This window comes from Paralichthys olivaceus, chromosome 22 (assembly GCF_024713975.1).
Source record: "Paralichthys olivaceus isolate ysfri-2021 chromosome 22, ASM2471397v2, whole genome shotgun sequence".
In the NCBI taxonomy this organism is placed as follows: Eukaryota; Metazoa; Chordata; class Actinopteri; order Pleuronectiformes; family Paralichthyidae; genus Paralichthys; species Paralichthys olivaceus.
Window position 1 is genome coordinate 6,446,940 of NC_091114.1, and position 17,215 is coordinate 6,464,154.

Consider the following 17,215-nt stretch of genomic DNA (forward strand, 5'->3'; position numbering starts at 1 on the left):
TAAACTTTTGGCACTTTGCCTCGAACAGGATTGTTGCGGGGAGTGACGGTTGTGTGTTCTTCTGTTTGTCTCTTCGCAGGCTTCTGGCTGTGCTTTATTTGCTGCCCTCCGCAAAGAGGATCTAATCTACAGCCAAGCCACGAAACCAGTCAACCCTAAACCTGGTGTTTGAACTTAAATCCTAAGAAACTTTTCTGTCTTGACCTCGGACTGGGCAGGCTATTGGCATTATCAGTTGGACAGCGGCCAGATGAAGTTACAGGTTTATCAACCATGGATTCCATCTGCACTGGAAGTGTTAGGTTGGGCATTTGATCAAGCGCTCTTTGGCAAGAGTATAAATGAAACGCAAGTTGCCCAGATGTCATCATCCACCTCGGCGTGAAACTCTTGGGCGGTTTGGTGGAGGTCTTTTAAACAGAGCGGATAGAAGAGCTGCCCTCCTGCCCAGACGTCACAGACCGGAGAGCTGGGTCGGGTTTCGGCAGATGTGGCTGGATTACATCTAAGCCACTGTACATCCCTGCAGCTGTGGAACTGGATGAACTGAAAGAATTGTACAAAAAAAAAGACTTTAAAACATGACAAAACACAAACACGTAGCTACATGTCACATAGATTCAAGAGTCCAAAGGAGTGGCAGACACTACATGCACACTTGGAGCAAAAGCAACGTACACTCAGTTACATTGGCTCTCCTCTGGAAGCACGTCTGCATACAGGGCTACATCAATAGCAAATCACACAAGATAAATACGGACTCACAAGCATTGACGCTCTTCACTATAAATGCTGAGCTTTGTAAATAATGTAAACGTTTGTGTTTTGATTTTCCTCGCTAGGTTTTGCTTTATTTCTCTGTTCAACATGCCTTAAATTGTATAGTTCAGTCCTGAGCGGCAAACTGAAAATGTTCTCGAAAAGATGAATTTGAGTTGGAAACCACCTCGTCAACTATCCTCTAAAGTTAAAGAAAGAAGAGCTTTCGTCAAAAACTGTTTTCTGTCGGCTAACAGAACTGTCCATTCTGTATTATATTGAGAAAAATGTACATCTGATCACCATGAAAGTTCTGAGTTAGCTACAGAATAACGCGGCAAAGCGCTCTTTGATTAATCTGATTGTGCTGGTGGTTTGCTTACGTTGCCCTTTTGGTTTCCTTAAAAATTAAGAGTGGATTTGTTTAGATTTTCTTTGTAGATTAATGCTTAAAGTGCAGGCTGAAATCTGTACTGTGTGGAGCTGAGCTGACGGGGTGGGATGCACAGACACGTTGCTGTCCGATGACTATTGTTGGAGACACCGCTTTAGGCTAAACTGAACCAGAGTGGCAGGTCATCCGGAAAAAATTTGGGGTTTTTTGGATGTTTATTTTTCTACACTCCGGGGATTTGAATCATTTGGATGCAATGAGGTACTTTTTTGGCAGTATGGAGAGTGCGATTCAGGCTTGTAAGAGAACATTTCTATTTGTGGGTTTGGACACTAAAACTTTAAGTGGGTCACTTCATGGTCCAGACGGCCTTGGGTCGTGCTGGTGACCACCACGGCTGGCACTGAATAGAGAAGGACTCGGCCGGTTGCTTGTGCATTATCTGAAAGGAAATTCTCGCAGATATGGATAGTGTTTTATTCTGAATATGTATATCAAATTAGATGTGCAGGATGAGCGCTTATAGTCAACGAGTAGTTTTCTCTTTTTGTGTCTTTGATTACGAAACAATATGCAGTTTTTAAGTCGAAATGTCAACTGATATTCATTGAATACTATCCGCTGAGTTGTACATTTTGAGTAGCTGAGGTTCTGGTAGATTGTTAGCTGCCATTGTTGGCTCCAGTCAGTCATAACTGATGAATTGATACTGAATTACTTTAAAAAATACCAAACGTTTGACGATTTCAAAAGCAATTACTGTGTGGGATTAGTCGTCAGTCAGACGGTCTGTCTTAAAGGAGTAAACTGTAGTTGTCTGTGGTTTATTTTACTGAACTAAAGCTTTTACGATTAGATAAACTGCAGCATTGTCGTCAAAAAGCCCCGGGTGTTTGGTTGCTGTCTTTTGAAAAGATCCCGTCCTCTGATGAAGTTGATCTTCTGGTTCAGTGTATCTCTGGAAACTGTAGCTCCAACAATATCAGCCTAAAAGACTTAATGAAAGTTGTTCTCCCTGTCAGTCTCAGCTCCTCCTGCTTAATAATAAGTCTTTTGAATGTTGTTAAAATAACAGCATACATTTAATGAAACTGTTTTGGAAAAGAACAACTGAAAGATGTGTAAATAGTTTGGCTTTTGTTTGTTTGAAGAACAAAATAAATCCTGAATAAATAGCATTTAGCAGTGAATGACTCAGTGTTTTCTATTTCCAAAATGTTGTGTGTTTTTCATCCATCCACGGATCAGCAACAAAAACCAGCCATGTGCCCACAAAACGTAATCGGCCCAATTCTCGCGATACTTCCGAGTCGCATGGCCGCTCACGGTGTTTACAACTCGTAATGAGCCGCTGCATGGAAACAAAGTCGTGAAGTGCAGCTTGGTCGCATGGTTTTCTTCGTTCCTCGCACTCTCCGGCTGTAGGCGAAGCCTTGACACCGGCGAGGAGAAGCGTCTGCGCGGCCGAACTGCGAGCGGAAGCAAAGGACGAGCAACAAGCCCCAACACAGGTATGTAGCACCGGACAGCTAGCTGCGGCTAATGCTAACGGGAGCTAGTGGCTGTGTGTGTCGCCGACGGAAGGTTTTAATGAGCTAAAGCGCTTTTTGCTTCTTCTCTAGTGTCGTCTGTCGTTTTGTAGAGCAGGAGCAGGACACACGGAGCGACACGCACGGTTTTATTCATGTTATAACGAGCCTGCTAGCTTGAACTGAGCCAGAGCAACATTAGCGCTAGTTTGGAGTGGTGGGCACGTCACTAGCCACAGGTGTCTGTCAGGGATTTATTCCTTTGGAACAATGGCTGCGTTCGAGTACTTGTAAAATCTGCCCCGCGCTTCCTCTGCCAGTGATTTGCGAGAACTTACGTTGGTGTTTGCGTAAAGAAAGAGGCACCCGGAGACATTGTGTGTTACAGAAAGAGCCATGGTGCTCTGTGATGTTTGGCATCTGGTCCACAGAAGAACCGGAGAATATTAAACATCTCAACATGGCATTATTAATCACAAGGGGACGTTTGTGTTTGTAGACTCTGTTTCCTCCACAACTTAACATAAGCTCACTTACTGTTATGCGGTTTACTAACAAAAGAACATGGTCATCACATGTTTTACACCATCAAATCTCTGAACTAAATTGTTGTACAGATGAAGATCAAAACTTTATACTGTGTAACTGACGAGCTGCCAGAAGAACAAATATATCCGATTCTCTTGAGTTGGAGTTACACAGCACATCATATATTTAATTGATTAAAAGCACATGTCAAGACATGTCATGCATGACAGTAAAGCCTTCAGTCAATCAGGGCAAAGTTGTGTGTTCACATAGGAGGTTCCCAGGTGCTGCAGCTGCAGGAGAACAGCTGCTCGGTCTGAATGCAGCTGACATAAAGATATTTGATGGTCGTGTGACATGATGACAAATGTTCAGACACAGGACACACAGTCAAACGCACCTACTGTAACATTGTTCTGACGTGTGTTTTCCATCTTAACCACTGCTTTTCCAGGCTAGTGGGTGCTGTGATGTCCTCGACCTTCAGCAGACTCAAACACCCTCACTGCAAGAAGAAGCACTATCCCAGTAGCACCTATCTCACCCACGTCTGACAGCCAACCAACACAAGGCACTCTGACCCTTCATAAAGGACTTGACAGAAGAGATTGATACACACAGAGAGATGTCCGACACGGCCGGAGATGGCGAAAGCGGAGGTGTGGCAGGCACAGGGCAGGATGCAGAGGCGGACAATGAGCCCCCCCAACAGGCCCCACCTCTACTTGAAGGGGATGTTTTGGAGATCAGGGAGACAGCAGAAGAAGGAGCCCCTCCATTTGCCAAGCGGCTCAGGGTGAGCCAGGCTCCAGAGGAGGTTGCAGAGCCCGTCGAGACACATGGAGAAACACCAGCACAGGCTGGTTTGCTGCTGGAACATCCAGCCCCACCAGCACAAAGTACTTGTTTTAGAGAAGCTGCATGTATTAAATCAAATGCAAGAAAAACATTTATTATTCAAGGTCTGATTTTGGATGTCTATCAGAGATTATGATTCAGGAATAACTTTTCAAATGTACTCTTTAATGCTAGGCACAGGAGAACCACCACAATATGGGGAAAAAGGTCAAGGAGTGGAAGAGGTCCCTGTCAGTCGGGAAGGTGAAGAAGATTGCCACGAGAATGGAGATGGAGGGCATGATGCTGCCTTAGAAGAAGAGACAAAAGCAGAGGAGGAGTGCGATGCTAACGGATCTGCAGACAGCCCCAGTGAAGGACAGCAGTAAGTGGAGGAAGAAGTCATGTTTATTTTTAACCTCGGGCTCTACATAACTTGGAGTAAAGATACTTAGTAGGCAGACCATCAAGGGAGCTATTTCGAGCAGGATTTTGCAGCAGGTGGTGATCTTATGCAGTGAGCGTGAGGAAGAGTTACATGTGTGTTTGTGGAACAGAGAAAGAACATTTGTGAGTGTACTACAGAGCAATAGGTTTTCATAAAGGCAAGTTGAAAGAACAGTCTGAACGAGTAGTTGAAGTACTGCTGACCAAAATGCAGTACTCATACCAGTGTAACTTGATCACACGTTTTGTATGTGAGGTCACCACACTAAACAGTAGGAATCATCTTAAAAGGTCATGCCTGTTATTTTCGCCTATTATTTTTTCTCATTTGTACAAATTAATACTTGCCCTTGCTTTTATTTACTATCAGTACTTCCCCCTCAGTAGAAATTCAAAGCAAACTATGACTGACAGTGGGAATAAGAATACCCATAAAACCTAATTACATTACTGAATATATATTTGCAGCTATTTGAACATGTGAAGTTGACTCATGAGTGTCACTTGTGCAAGATAGTACTCAGACTGAAGTGGGCCAGCAAAAACTGCTCAAGCATTAACTGATTAGATAGATTTGACATCTGTAATCATTATAATGGCAAAGAAAAGCAGATGGAATGGGGGTAATGGAATTAACCTGTAGGAGTGTGAAATGTTATTAACAATCCCCTTCACAGCGGCTCAGAACAAATCTTCCCTTTGCTTTCCTTTAGGTTTTGTGTGACTCTACACTGTGTAGCAGCAGTTTTGTCCCAGGTGGTGAAAGTATTCAGAAGTAAATTAAACCAAGATATGTTTTTTTTTGCATTAGTTTTTTTTTTTAAATGAAATGGGAAATTGAAATTTCAACGGAATGGATGAGTTTGTTGTGTGATTTATTTGCTCTGACTTTGCAATTATTTGACCAAGGACCTGTCCTTCTCTCTATCCTGCTTCCAGCCTTGGCTTAGAATTTACTCAGAACCCCCAGATGCTGACTGGTTCCTGGACTGAGTATTCCAGCTTCCCAGAGAATTACCTGAAAGGCTGCAAATGGTAATCTCCTCTCATATAAACATCACACAAAGTACACCACAGTTGAGGTTTTAAATATAAAAAACATTTGAATTACTGTCATAAATAAGACTACAACTACCCTGTGGTAGATATCAAGGCCAGCGATTGATCTGCTGTGTTTAACTTCCTGTCCAAATGAAAATAAGGCAGCTCTTCCTCTATGTATGTATGTATGGGAACACTAACACCACAGTAGATACACAGTAAGACTGTATAATAAGTGTGACTTTAAATTTTGTCACAAATATTCACTTGTAATAAAGGTTGAACTGCTTTTGTTAAACATCATGTTCTAATTGTGACAAAATTTAAGACAAAAGCCGAAGAGATTAAAAACCATTAGGCGATGGTATTTTATATCTTTTGTATTTGCTGCGACATCACTGGCTGGTGGAGGCGTGCAAACTATTTATATACAAATCATTCAACTCAAGTGTGTTCTGTGTATCTTTACTGCAACTTCAACATGAAACAAACCCAAGTTCATATTGTTCTCAGATCAAAGCAGTTTATACACCATCCTCTCTCCCCCCCCCCCCCCTCTCCTATCCAAGGGCCCCTGATGGTTCCTGTATCCTGACCAACAGTGCAGACAATGTGCTCCGAGTGTACAACGTCCCTCCAGAGATCTACAGCTACAATTGGGACATGCTTCCAGAGATGGTAAGGACACAGATCGCCCTCCATAGGTGCTCTCAGACATGAGAGCATCAGGGTATTTGAGGCTTTCTCCGCAAGAGAACGCAAATGTCAGAGTGAGGGGCTTCACCAAAGTTCATGTCTGAAAATGGCTCATCAGTAACTCTCCTAAAGCTTTATTAGACCATAGAAAAAGGAGCCAGCTCAAGGAATGTTTCATGAAATATATAAAAGCAGATCTTGAACAAAGTTCCTCAGTAGAGCCTCCAGTTCACTTCTGTGCAAACAGTATCTCCAGCGCCCTCATCAGGCTCAAGTTGTGCTCACACAAGAACACAGTTGTTTGAGATTTTTTTGGGGTGTAATATGTGTTAAAACATCAACTCAGAAAACAACAAGTTTAATATTTATCAGTTAAAATAAAACAGGAATTCTGTCTTTTTAGGGCCTGGGAAATATTGAGCGGCGAGCCAATCTCTCTGTTGCTTTACAGTCTGGTAGATTAAAATCACTGACAAAAAATAATTGAAATCTAATCAATTTTCGAATGCTACAGAGATCTCAGTCTTTGTGAAAAGAGAAGAGAATTGAGCTTTGATCGCTCCATTTCACACATCACACTATTGACTTCTGATAAGAATTTATCCACTAGGAAAAACATGTGACAGTGTCTTGTAGCCAGCATCAGTACTAATAGATCCCAGTGGTCAGCTGACCTGCTGAGGCTGACTGTCTTCTTCTGCGCCCATTATTCTGTGGCAGAGTCCGGTGCTGAGGATGGCAGAGGGAGACACCATCTACGACTACTGCTGGTACCCCAAGATGAGCTCTCTGGATCCAGACACATGTTTGTGAGTTGAACATGATCTCTGCTGAACTATTCTTCAGTGTCTAATGAACATGAAATCAACGAGTCCTGCAAGTCGCGTTCCGATTCTGTAACAAAGTGTAGTGATGATGAATGAAATTGTCTCGCCCTCGATGTGGGTGTGTTAGCGTCACTTCTTTGAGAGTCCCACAATGGATGTTACATTAACCTGGGTTCCCTCCATGGCTTTATTATTACACTGGCTTCCCATCTATGTGCTGGAAGAAAAAATCATGGCGCCCTCATGGAGCAGGAGTCCAGCAGATCGATGGTCAACATGGAAAAATCAAGAATCTCATGTTTTTTTAATGTTATGGAAGCACTGTTGCTAGCAACTATTGTATATAAACAAGATTGACAGCACCCTATTTCTCCCTCCCTGTATTTCATGGAAACAATATAACCTAATACCAGGACAGGATTCTTTCATTCGTTATCACAACACCTGGCATTCGATGGGCTGGGGAATTTTGATGACTTGTTGCACATAAAGTCCAAGAGCAGAAGAGGAATCTGAGAGTAGACATTTCACACAAACAAGCGTGAGCACAAGGAGAAGAGCTGCAGCTGGAGCGCAGGAAATCTAAGCATAAGAAGGATATATATGAGTGCGAGTGCAGGGTTTTGAGTGAAAGCTTTACAAAAGAGTGTGAAATCAATAAGTGCTGCTCTCAAACTGAAAGACCACGCTATTGAATCAAGACACAAAAAAATAAAATTACTCTAAGCCTACACATTTAACAGATAGATTAGACATTTGAAGACTTTAATCATCAACTTGCCAGATAAGGTGAAGTATATGCACAGAAAAAGTGCTATATTGTGTATAGAGGATATTTTCAGTCGTTGATTGATTGTAATCTAAATCCTAGATAGTTAGTTCAGGACACTGTGTTTATGTGTGAGAGTAGGATTTTCTATATGCGTGACCATGTCTAATAGGCTACCTGAATATTGAAAATGTAGTTGTATGCTTGTGACTCATTCTTTGATCCCTGAGGTATTTGCACTCGTTGTGGGGGCCGGCTGCCAGCGTGGAGAGAAGCTGTAAAAGCTTTCTGATGTCTCTCATTAGGAGTAGAGAGCTGGCCTTTGTCTTGTCTGCCTCCGTCGCAAGCAGCGCGGCTGTTTGAGACCCACGGTGCTTTGCAGCATGATTCAGCCAACTAACACCACTCCAGAGCCCAGACAACACCTAAAGGGCCTCATGATCCCCTGACTCTGAGACTTCTCCTTTTGTCTTATTGTCCTTTTTTCTCTGCGTGTGTGCAGGCACGCGCCATGGCAGACTTTTACAATGTGGCGATTATGACATCACTGTGACTCCCCGCCATCACTGTGGAGAATGTAGATAGTCTGTGGCGAGAGACATAGGGCCAGTTGTAGCCTCCTTCCTCTGATCAAGACACAGTGTTGGCACCGCTCCACCTCCAACATCAGACGGACTTTACAGAGTAAGAGGAGTGGCGGGGGGTCAGGATGCGAATGTCCCGAGATGAGAGTTGTGCAAACAGCAGAACGATCAACAAATGATTTGTGTGGACAATGAACCACTTCAGGGGCCCTGTGTGTATCTGCCAAAGCCGAACAAAGACCTGCCTGTCATGAGGATGCCAGGAGGCGCTGACAGCAGATACTCTTCATCTTCTTTAGATCGGCACCACGTATCAGATAGGAGTTCCTGCAGAGCACAGCCAGGTGGTCAGACAAACTCAGATTGGATTGTTAAAGGCCGAGGCAGCCAGATGAAAGGTTACTTTAACACATCTACAGCAAACTTGTTTTGCTTGTACCTTTTCTGTCTCCCTCCCTCCTCCCCCTCCTCACATCCCCCATTTTGTCTCTTGCCCCCCAGCACTCCTTGAACTCTCCGTCTGCCAGAAGCCATTTGTTGTGGATGCCCCTCCTGTAGAGAGGGAATAAGGGCCCCTGTTATGGCTCGGTTAAGTTGCACTGAGTTCTAGGCTTTGCTCCAAGCTAGCAGCAGTCTAGCATTATAATTGGGCATTTCCCTGCTCTGGAATAAAGCTGCGGCTCAGAGGGGCTATAACGAAACACGGCAGCATCGGTAGGGGCTAATTTCCTTTGTCTAATTGAGCCGCAGTGATGTTTTGGCCTTTTTTCAGTGCCCAATAATTAGAGTTTAAAGGGAACAGCGCAGTCTTTGGTCCTGATTTGAATCAACGAGAACGTGCTGTGGTCTTGTCTCCATAATGAGGCATCGCACAAAACTGTGTATTTGTTTTGATGTATTGATACACTCAGGTGGATGCTGTGCAGCAGAGGACAGGAACTGGAGTATGAATCAAGACATGTTTGGTCATAAATAATTTATATCTCAAAAGAATCTCAGCAGCCTATCTCATTTGAATCAGTTTCTTATCCTCTGAGATGTAATTTTACAGTTGTAACAGTTTTATTTCACCAGTTACTTTGTGTGCAAATAGTTTTTTACCTGTTTCACTGTACACTAAATATGTTCCTTGGGTTTTAAACTCTAAAGTGAGTCATCTGTTTATCATTGTAACGGGAAAAAAAAGGCCAATAGAGAGTAACTTAATTAAGTATTCTCAGCATTTATTCACTCTTTTATAATATGCCTCATTCACTCTATTCCCTGTTGTCTCTCTGCTTTTCCCATAGCTCACTCTCACATTTGCCATGCTTTCCTTCTCGTCACTTATCTTCCGCAGTCTAGCCAGCAGTAGCCGTGACAACCCAGTCCACATATGGGATGCATTTTACGGGGATGTGCGAGCCAGTTTCCGACCCTACAATCACCTGGATGAGCTGACAGCGGCTCACTCCCTCTGCTTCTCCCCCGACGGCACGCAGCTCTATTGCGGCTTCGACAAAACCGTCAGGGTCTTCTACACCGAGCGTCCAGGCAGAGACTGTGAGGAGCGGCCCACAGTAGGTCAGTCATTAACTACTCCCACACAGTTTCAATGTAAAGCATAATAATGGTGGTTTATACTTTACATTACAAGACACGGTGGTTTCTGATTTAATTGCTCTGAATTCATCTTAAATGCTCATTGAAAGTGGTAGAAGGTTCATGTTCACAAAGATGGAGTTCATCTTCATGAATATCACTTGTTCTAAACCTGCCTCGTCTGAATGGGTTGTTTTCTTGCCCTTTGTTAAATATCCAGAGCTACTTCAGGATTATTCCTTGTTATTCATGAGTCCTCCTCAAACAGTTCTACAATATACTGTCACTTGTTATTGTTTGTTTGATGGATGTTGTGTGCAGAGCAAAGTTAGAAAACTTTGTGTTCATTCTACCTGGTTAATCTGATTTCATAGTCAGTGGTTTCCAAAAAATGAAACTGAATTTGTTTTATCCCTGTGTGGTTTATATGTAAGCTTGAATGAGAGATTTAACTGGTGGTGGTTTTTTTATAATACATTTCAGAGGTCTGTTAATCAGTCGAAACAATCCTCAGACCCAAGTTCACAACTTTTCAAAATAAAAGCTCTTCAACTCGATGTAAAGCTTAACTGCATTAAAACGAGCCTTGTGCTTTTAGTTGGAAGAAAAATTGCCAAACAGGAAGTGATTCAATGATCTTGTCATGATAGAGATCAGCACCCGCAACAGCTGTGAATGTCTGTCAGTTCAATATGGTGAAATAAAATCAGGTGGCGATTGGGACCTGTGGTTTGACCCAGTTGTCGACACTTCTAGAGTTTATTCGAGGACGTAGACGGAAACTTGTTCAACTCCATCCGAAGGGACACGGCCCCGCCACCACTGACTCTTACAGAGCTGGTTGCTTGTTAATTCAAGTTGATATTGAACATATCACATGTCCAAATTTGATCAAACTTGCACTTCCCTGGGCCATTAACAACGTGCCAAGCCTTTGAGACAAATAGTTACTGAGATATGTATTCCACTGAGAGACAGGCGTTTGTGGAAATACTGTATCAATGTTCAAGGATGCTCCAACTGCTAGTGTCAAAAATGATTAACAAAAATAATTGCTCACTCACAAGCTGTGTTTTTGGAAAATCCACCCCACAAGAGAAATGATAAGTCAAAGAGGAATTGTGAAAATGATAATATAATGTAGACTGTTGGCTGTCAAATCACTCAGGTTTTTATTATGAACTTCTGACCAAACTGGGAAGAATTCCTTATCTCTGTCACACGTTTCATTTCACCAGTTTTCTTGTAGTTATTGGGCTTATGTATTTCAATAAAGGCTCAGAAAGGCGACTCTTCAGGTGGCAAGAAACAAACATGGTAATACATGCATGAAATAGTTTTCTTTATTTTTAGGTCATGAGTAATCCCCAGCCCGATGCGCTGGCAACTCAACACTGCTCTGGTAGATTATTACTGTCTTTGGTTTCTTGTGTGTTTGGCTCCTTCATCTCTGCTTGATAACTAATAACCGCAAATTATGCAGAAATTTATGGTGAGTCTCAAAAACAGGTTATGTGATACATGTGAGGACCCTGCCAGACCATTGCCTCTGCTTTTACCTGCCAAAAATGTGTCTCCTTTTAAAAGTAAGGAACAGGATGATGATTTGGAAAGGAGTGAACCGTAAAAAGAAACAGATGATCCAATATGTGACTATGTGACACTTGAACCTTTTCTCTGACAGATGTAAGCAGGAGTCGCCAAAAACATCGACTTGGGAGAAAACGTGTTTGGAAGTTGTGTCTAGTGAACGATTTTTTGTTTTAGTTTTCTATTATTCTGACGGCTTTGCAAAGTGTCACTCTCTTCTTGTCGCTGCAGTGAAGAAGCAAGGCCAAAGTGGCATCATCTCCTGCTTTAGCTTCAGCCCCTGCCAGTCTGTTTACGCCTGTGGCTCTTACTCCCGCTGCGCTGGCCTCTACTCCTGCCAAGACGGCACCCTGCTGGCTCTGCTGCCGACCCGCCACCACGGAGGCCTCACCCATCTGCTCTTCTCCCCCGACGGCAACTACCTGTATACCGGCGGGCGCAAGGTTAACACATGCACACACACATCCACCTGCAAATGGCAGCATGCATTCGTTTGAATGATCACACACACACACCATCAGTAGGTTTTGTGTGTCAAGAAGGTAGCTTTGGTCAGTTGTGTTTGAGGAGGTGGTTTACACAGGCAAACTCTTCCATTATACTGATGATGACCCTGTATTAACTCACATATGACAAATAAAACTGGAAATGTTTTATTTGTTGAAATCCTTCCTCAGGTCTCAATAGTCATCAATAAGTAAAGTTGTGTGAAAACAAAGAAAGCCGGTTTGGTTCCGGTGTCAGTGGCCCTCACAGGACTGTATTAAACATGACACCATATCTATTTTATTCAGCATGTTAGCTGTATGGCTATTACTCTTTTAAATCAATGTGTATTGCATTTGTCATTATTCTGACAAACTATTTTTGATCTCAAAGGAATTACTAATTTGTTTTGCACGATCAGACAGAGTTATCTCTGACACTTGCTGGCCTCTGTAGCTCTGAATGTGCCTGTGTGTGTCTCTGTAGGATCCAGAAATTCTGTGCTGGGATTTACGAGAGCCAGGAAAGGTTGTGTTTTCACTAAAGAGGAACGTCGCCACTAACCAGCGCATCTACTTTGACCTGGACCTGTAAGTTTTCTTTGCTAAAGCTGTTTTCAGTCACTCTGGACAATGTGTGAACATCGGGTGCAGACTTTGCCGTTTACATATGAACAATGCAGCAGGAGATTATAATGTGGGTCGAGCACGCAGGAGGCAGGACATGTGTAAATTCTACTGCAGAAATCACTTCTTTTACAGCACATCATCACTGCGTTGACCCTTGAATTTCGCTATCTGAAGTTGACCTCATCTCCTGCATTTTCCTTTTTTTATGGCACGTCATTTTCATCCTGGGATATTTGTACTGTCTTTGTTTTTTTTTCTTTTAGTCTTGCATCTGTCGTACATTAGAAATATCAACAACACGCCCGCTCGCCGTGAATTTTCCTGATATTTTCCTGCTGGCAGGAAAAACTCCAGATACTGTCCGGTCAACAGATTTCACACAGTTGCGTTCGCACATACTGCCCCACAGGATTATTTCAGCAGCTCAGTGTATGTCTGAAAGCAGAATAGTTAGAAGTCTACTCAGGGATGTGTTTGTGAGCGTGAACTGTGACAAAGTAGTGATGCTGCCCTGAAATCTAAAAATAAAAAATAAATACAGAGATAAGGGACATTCATCCAGTGCAGTTTGCTGCCTGTGTAGTAACATGGCCTGACCATTCTGTGTGTGTGTGTTTATATAGGTCAGGCAGGTACCTGCTTAGTGGTGACACAGAGGGAGTCTTGTCAGTGTGGGACACCCAAACAGCTCCCCCTGATGGTAACGAGGAGCTACTGCAATCCCAGCTGAGGTTCCAAGCCCACTGGGACTGCACCAATGGCATCAGGTATGATTATTGAAAGGTGTAAACCATCACATTGACTGGCCACACATTTATTTCATCATACTGCTTTAGTCCTGGTGGATAAAGTTCACACTGAACGTGGTTACAAACAGAGAACATTAACTGTAAACAGGAGAAAGAAAGAAGAAAATACAGGTACTTCTCCTGTTTGGGTCCCACGATCATTTCACAAAAAATTTTAGATTGGAGGAGGAGCAGTCCAATTACAGAGCTGCAATATCGTGAGTACAATAACCACAGCTTCTGTATGTGCCGAAGAAAAATCCAACAATTCACTTAATCTATTGTCAGCAAATCCTCAACAGAAGAGATAAAGGCAGCTGATGAAGATACACTATGACCGACATTGAATCTGAAGTTTTTAGTGTCGATTGATTCAGTTTTTATAATATTGTGCAATGAATCAATTGTACCGCTGCCCTGACAAAAATCCAAATTGTCTTTGCATTGGCATTCCTCCCATTCCTAATTTTCTTCCTGACCCACAGTATTCATCCATTCATGCCGTTGTTGGCGACCTCCAGCGGCCAGCGGCAGTTCCCGTGGCCCAGCGACAGCGATGGTGAATCGGCCTCTGACGGCGAGGGAGCTGAAGCCGTGCTGACCCAGCAGGAGATGCGACGAGACAACGCCCTGACTCTGTGGTGGGCCGGACCGCTCGGCCCCGCTACAGAGGAGAACCTGGAGCCCAACACGGCGGCAGAGACCTGAGGCTTTCTGAGTTCAGCCAACTGACAAAAATTAAGTTACACCTGCCAATGTGAGGTTTATTTGGGGAATTTTTGATGTGGACAAAACAAATTATGGGTCAGTTAAATCCTTTTCTCCATCAGCAACATTAAGGCCTGATGTGGGCCATAATTACTGGGTCTTGTACACTCACTGTTCAAATACATCTTTGAAATTAAATCTAAACATATCACCTACAAGTTTACAAGTAGTACAGTCGCAGAAGTTTTCTTTGTTCCAATGCCAGTGTGGTAAGAATTTGAGCTTTATGCATCGACGATGGTCAATGACAAGTGGGTTGCATTAGTAATGGACTGCGGCTTGATATTCCTCTTCTTTGTTATTGAATTTGTGAGAGAAAGGTATTTCCCTGTATTTTTTATCCTTTATGAATGGTTTGGTTGGGACAGAGTTGAGTGGTTGTGGTGTGATCGCACCTCTGATTTTGATTTGTATTTGCGCGAGTGTCCGTTTACTTGCGTGTGTGTTCGTGGCTGTAACGCTGCCCTGGAGATTCTTAACTGCTCTTTAGTCACATTAAGTGCCATTTGTTCTTGAGCTTTGCTTTTGTAAACTGATGGGTGTCTCCGCTTTTTTTAAACTCTTGGACGCAAAAAGTCGTCACGTCTGCTCTGTGCATGCCCACAAAATGTATATTTTTGTAAATCCTTGATGAATCTTGTTCACCCTATCCTAATGTAAACTCTGTAAGCAGCTGGCGTGATCACCGTAACCTCATCACAATCTGTGAAAATGCCATTCATGGGTGCACATGGAAAATGAGCGTTGTCACTTCCACTGTTTTCCTCTACAGGATGTGCTCAGATTGTATTTGTACTGTGTGAGTAGTGATGTGGAAGCACAAAACACATTGTATCGGAGTAATTGCATTAATAATGCGCTACAGTGATTTGCTTCACGCTTATGTTGCCATCAGTGGGGTGTACTTTGCTGTAGGTTGGTCAGAGGCTCGGCATGCTCCAACCAAAGCCTGATATTTTTAGATAAATCGATAATGAATCGATGTCCCTGCTGATTCAGGTTTTACTTTCTAGAATTGTGTTGCCAAGCAATAGCAGCTGCTATCTGTCGGCTATTATTACAGAAAACAACACAAATGTATGCTCTACCAGTAAGTATCTGCAACAGGTGGTTTTATTCAAGCAGCAGTGAATTAAAAGCATATGTCCTCACATATTCACGCTCTTGCTGTTTTTGTCTCTTTTTTTGTTGAAGAAGGTTCAGAGTTGGACGCCCTGTAATAAATCCCCGACGAATGCAAAGAGCTGTTACACTCGAGTCAAGAGGCGGCTCTTAAAAAGCTGAAGGGACTATTGGCTTTCACTTGGAAACTATTCATCACTTTCACCTTTTCCCACACACGCGCCGTATGAATGCGCACACACTTGTGTGTTTGATTGTCTGAAAACCACAGGGGCGCCCTGAGCAGGGAGCGAGTTGGAGAGCTGTTGTGTTGTGCAGGTTGCCTAGCGACCGTGTCCGCCTTGGGAGAGGAAAGTATAGGTGGAAGATTGGGGGCAGAGACGGAGGGGAAAAAATGAGTGCAATAAATAATCCAGCAGTGCAGTGATTGCTACTTGTTTGTCTGATGCTCCGGACTCATTGAAATCTCAGCCCTCCCAGAGTGTGTGAGTGAGTGATGAGCGATATGCAGGTTCTTATTTTCTCTGGTGTCTGCTATTGGCCATTAGGGATGGGGTGTGATAATGACACAAGTTTCTTTGGTTTGCTGATTTATTTTCTGTCATGTAAAATGAACTGTGAGACTTTTTACAGACACACATGAGATTTCCTTGTATCTAGGAAGTAGAACTTGGGGGATGTGTTAGAGGGAATGCATAAAATAAGGTGGCACTGGATTTTTGGGATCACCGTTCCCCCTCAGCTCCACACATCATCATTTTGTGGACTCCGACTTCACGGCCTGGGTCATTAAACCTGCATCTAAAAAGTCCTGCAGTGTATTTCCCTCCATACCAGAGCTGGAAGTTGCTTTATCTATGCATTATCTCTTCGACCATACTATAGTATTGAGAAACCCAACAGTTCCCACAATGAGCAAAAACTCCCTTTTACTGGAGCAGGAACAGTTGTCACCAGCATATTTAAGCTCTCAGACAGTTTTCTGAGAAATTAAAAATAAAAAGAAAGATGTTCATTTGAACAGCACCAGTAATGTTGATAAATGTCGTTGAGTAGTGTGAGATCCTGCAGCTCTGGAGTCAGAGATACCTGCAGAATAAGTGAGAGAGACCAGGAACAATTGTGCACCCATCATATCCGAACTCTCAGACCGGTTGTTAGAATTAAAATGAGACTGATTCTTATAAATTCAATGATGTTATTAAGAAAGCAACACGAATAAATAGTAGATTAGTAGTAGATAGAATAGTTAATAATTGTTGTCAGCTCTGGAATCAGATACCTGCAGAATGAGGGAGAGAGTTTTACTCTGAAGTGAAAAACAGTTTTGTCCTATTTGGGGATGTGGGATGTAGATTGATACCACAATGTGTCTGCTGTCCTCCGGGCATTTAGTGAATCAGTGCTGCTCAGCTGTAGTATCATGGCACAGCGTTTGTTCCCATCAAATTCTGTGCCTCAAGGCTAACAACTATCCTACAGTCCAGTTATTCCACACCAGGCAACACTCGGTAAATCCATTACTGTGCACCTCTGAGATGTAAAACTATTCCTCAATGTTAAATTAAGCTTGTGTTTCCCTTGTCATAACAGTTCCGCCCCTGGGCTAAAAACCACAAATTGCATGCGATAGATATTGATTTCAATATTTAACATTCAGCGATCAAGTCCCTTTTATCTAATAGAGGCTGCAAAGTGAAGTGTCGTGTATAGAAAACGTTTGTCTGTGCTGCCTTCCTAAAACCATGTTGGCGAAACCTCAGCACCGTCACACAGATGACAGCAAAGCTATTATCTTCATCCCAAGGTGGTCGCGGTGTCATCTTTCCACTTGTGCAGT

At 42.9% G+C, this 17,215-nt stretch overlaps 2 protein-coding genes across 9 annotated transcripts in view; both read left to right on the plus strand.

The window, feature by feature from the left end:
* Nucleotides 1-2,343, plus strand: part of gigyf1a (GRB10 interacting GYF protein 1a) — a 24,401-nt gene extending 22,058 nt beyond the window's left edge. For all 8 annotated transcript variants that reach the window (XM_020103305.2, XM_020103308.2, XM_069518468.1 and 5 more), the window contains one exon: nucleotides 80-2,343. The gene's annotated coding sequence lies outside the window, so the exon portion shown is untranslated. The remainder of the gene's footprint in view (nucleotides 1-79) is intronic.
* Nucleotides 2,344-2,456: 113 nt separating this feature from the next.
* wrap53 (WD repeat containing, antisense to TP53) lies at nucleotides 2,457-15,408 on the plus strand. Its single transcript, XM_020103303.2, has 11 exons — nucleotides 2,457-2,664; nucleotides 3,665-4,109; nucleotides 4,243-4,432; nucleotides 5,434-5,529; nucleotides 6,105-6,213; nucleotides 6,952-7,040; nucleotides 9,751-9,974; nucleotides 11,814-12,025; nucleotides 12,555-12,658; nucleotides 13,321-13,464; nucleotides 13,971-15,408. The coding sequence occupies exons 2-11, from the start codon at nucleotides 3,836-3,838 to the stop codon at nucleotides 14,191-14,193; spliced, it is 1,665 nt and encodes a 554-aa protein (XP_019958862.2). The 5' UTR covers nucleotides 2,457-2,664; nucleotides 3,665-3,835; the 3' UTR covers nucleotides 14,194-15,408.
* Nucleotides 15,409-17,215: the final 1,807 nt, after the last annotated feature.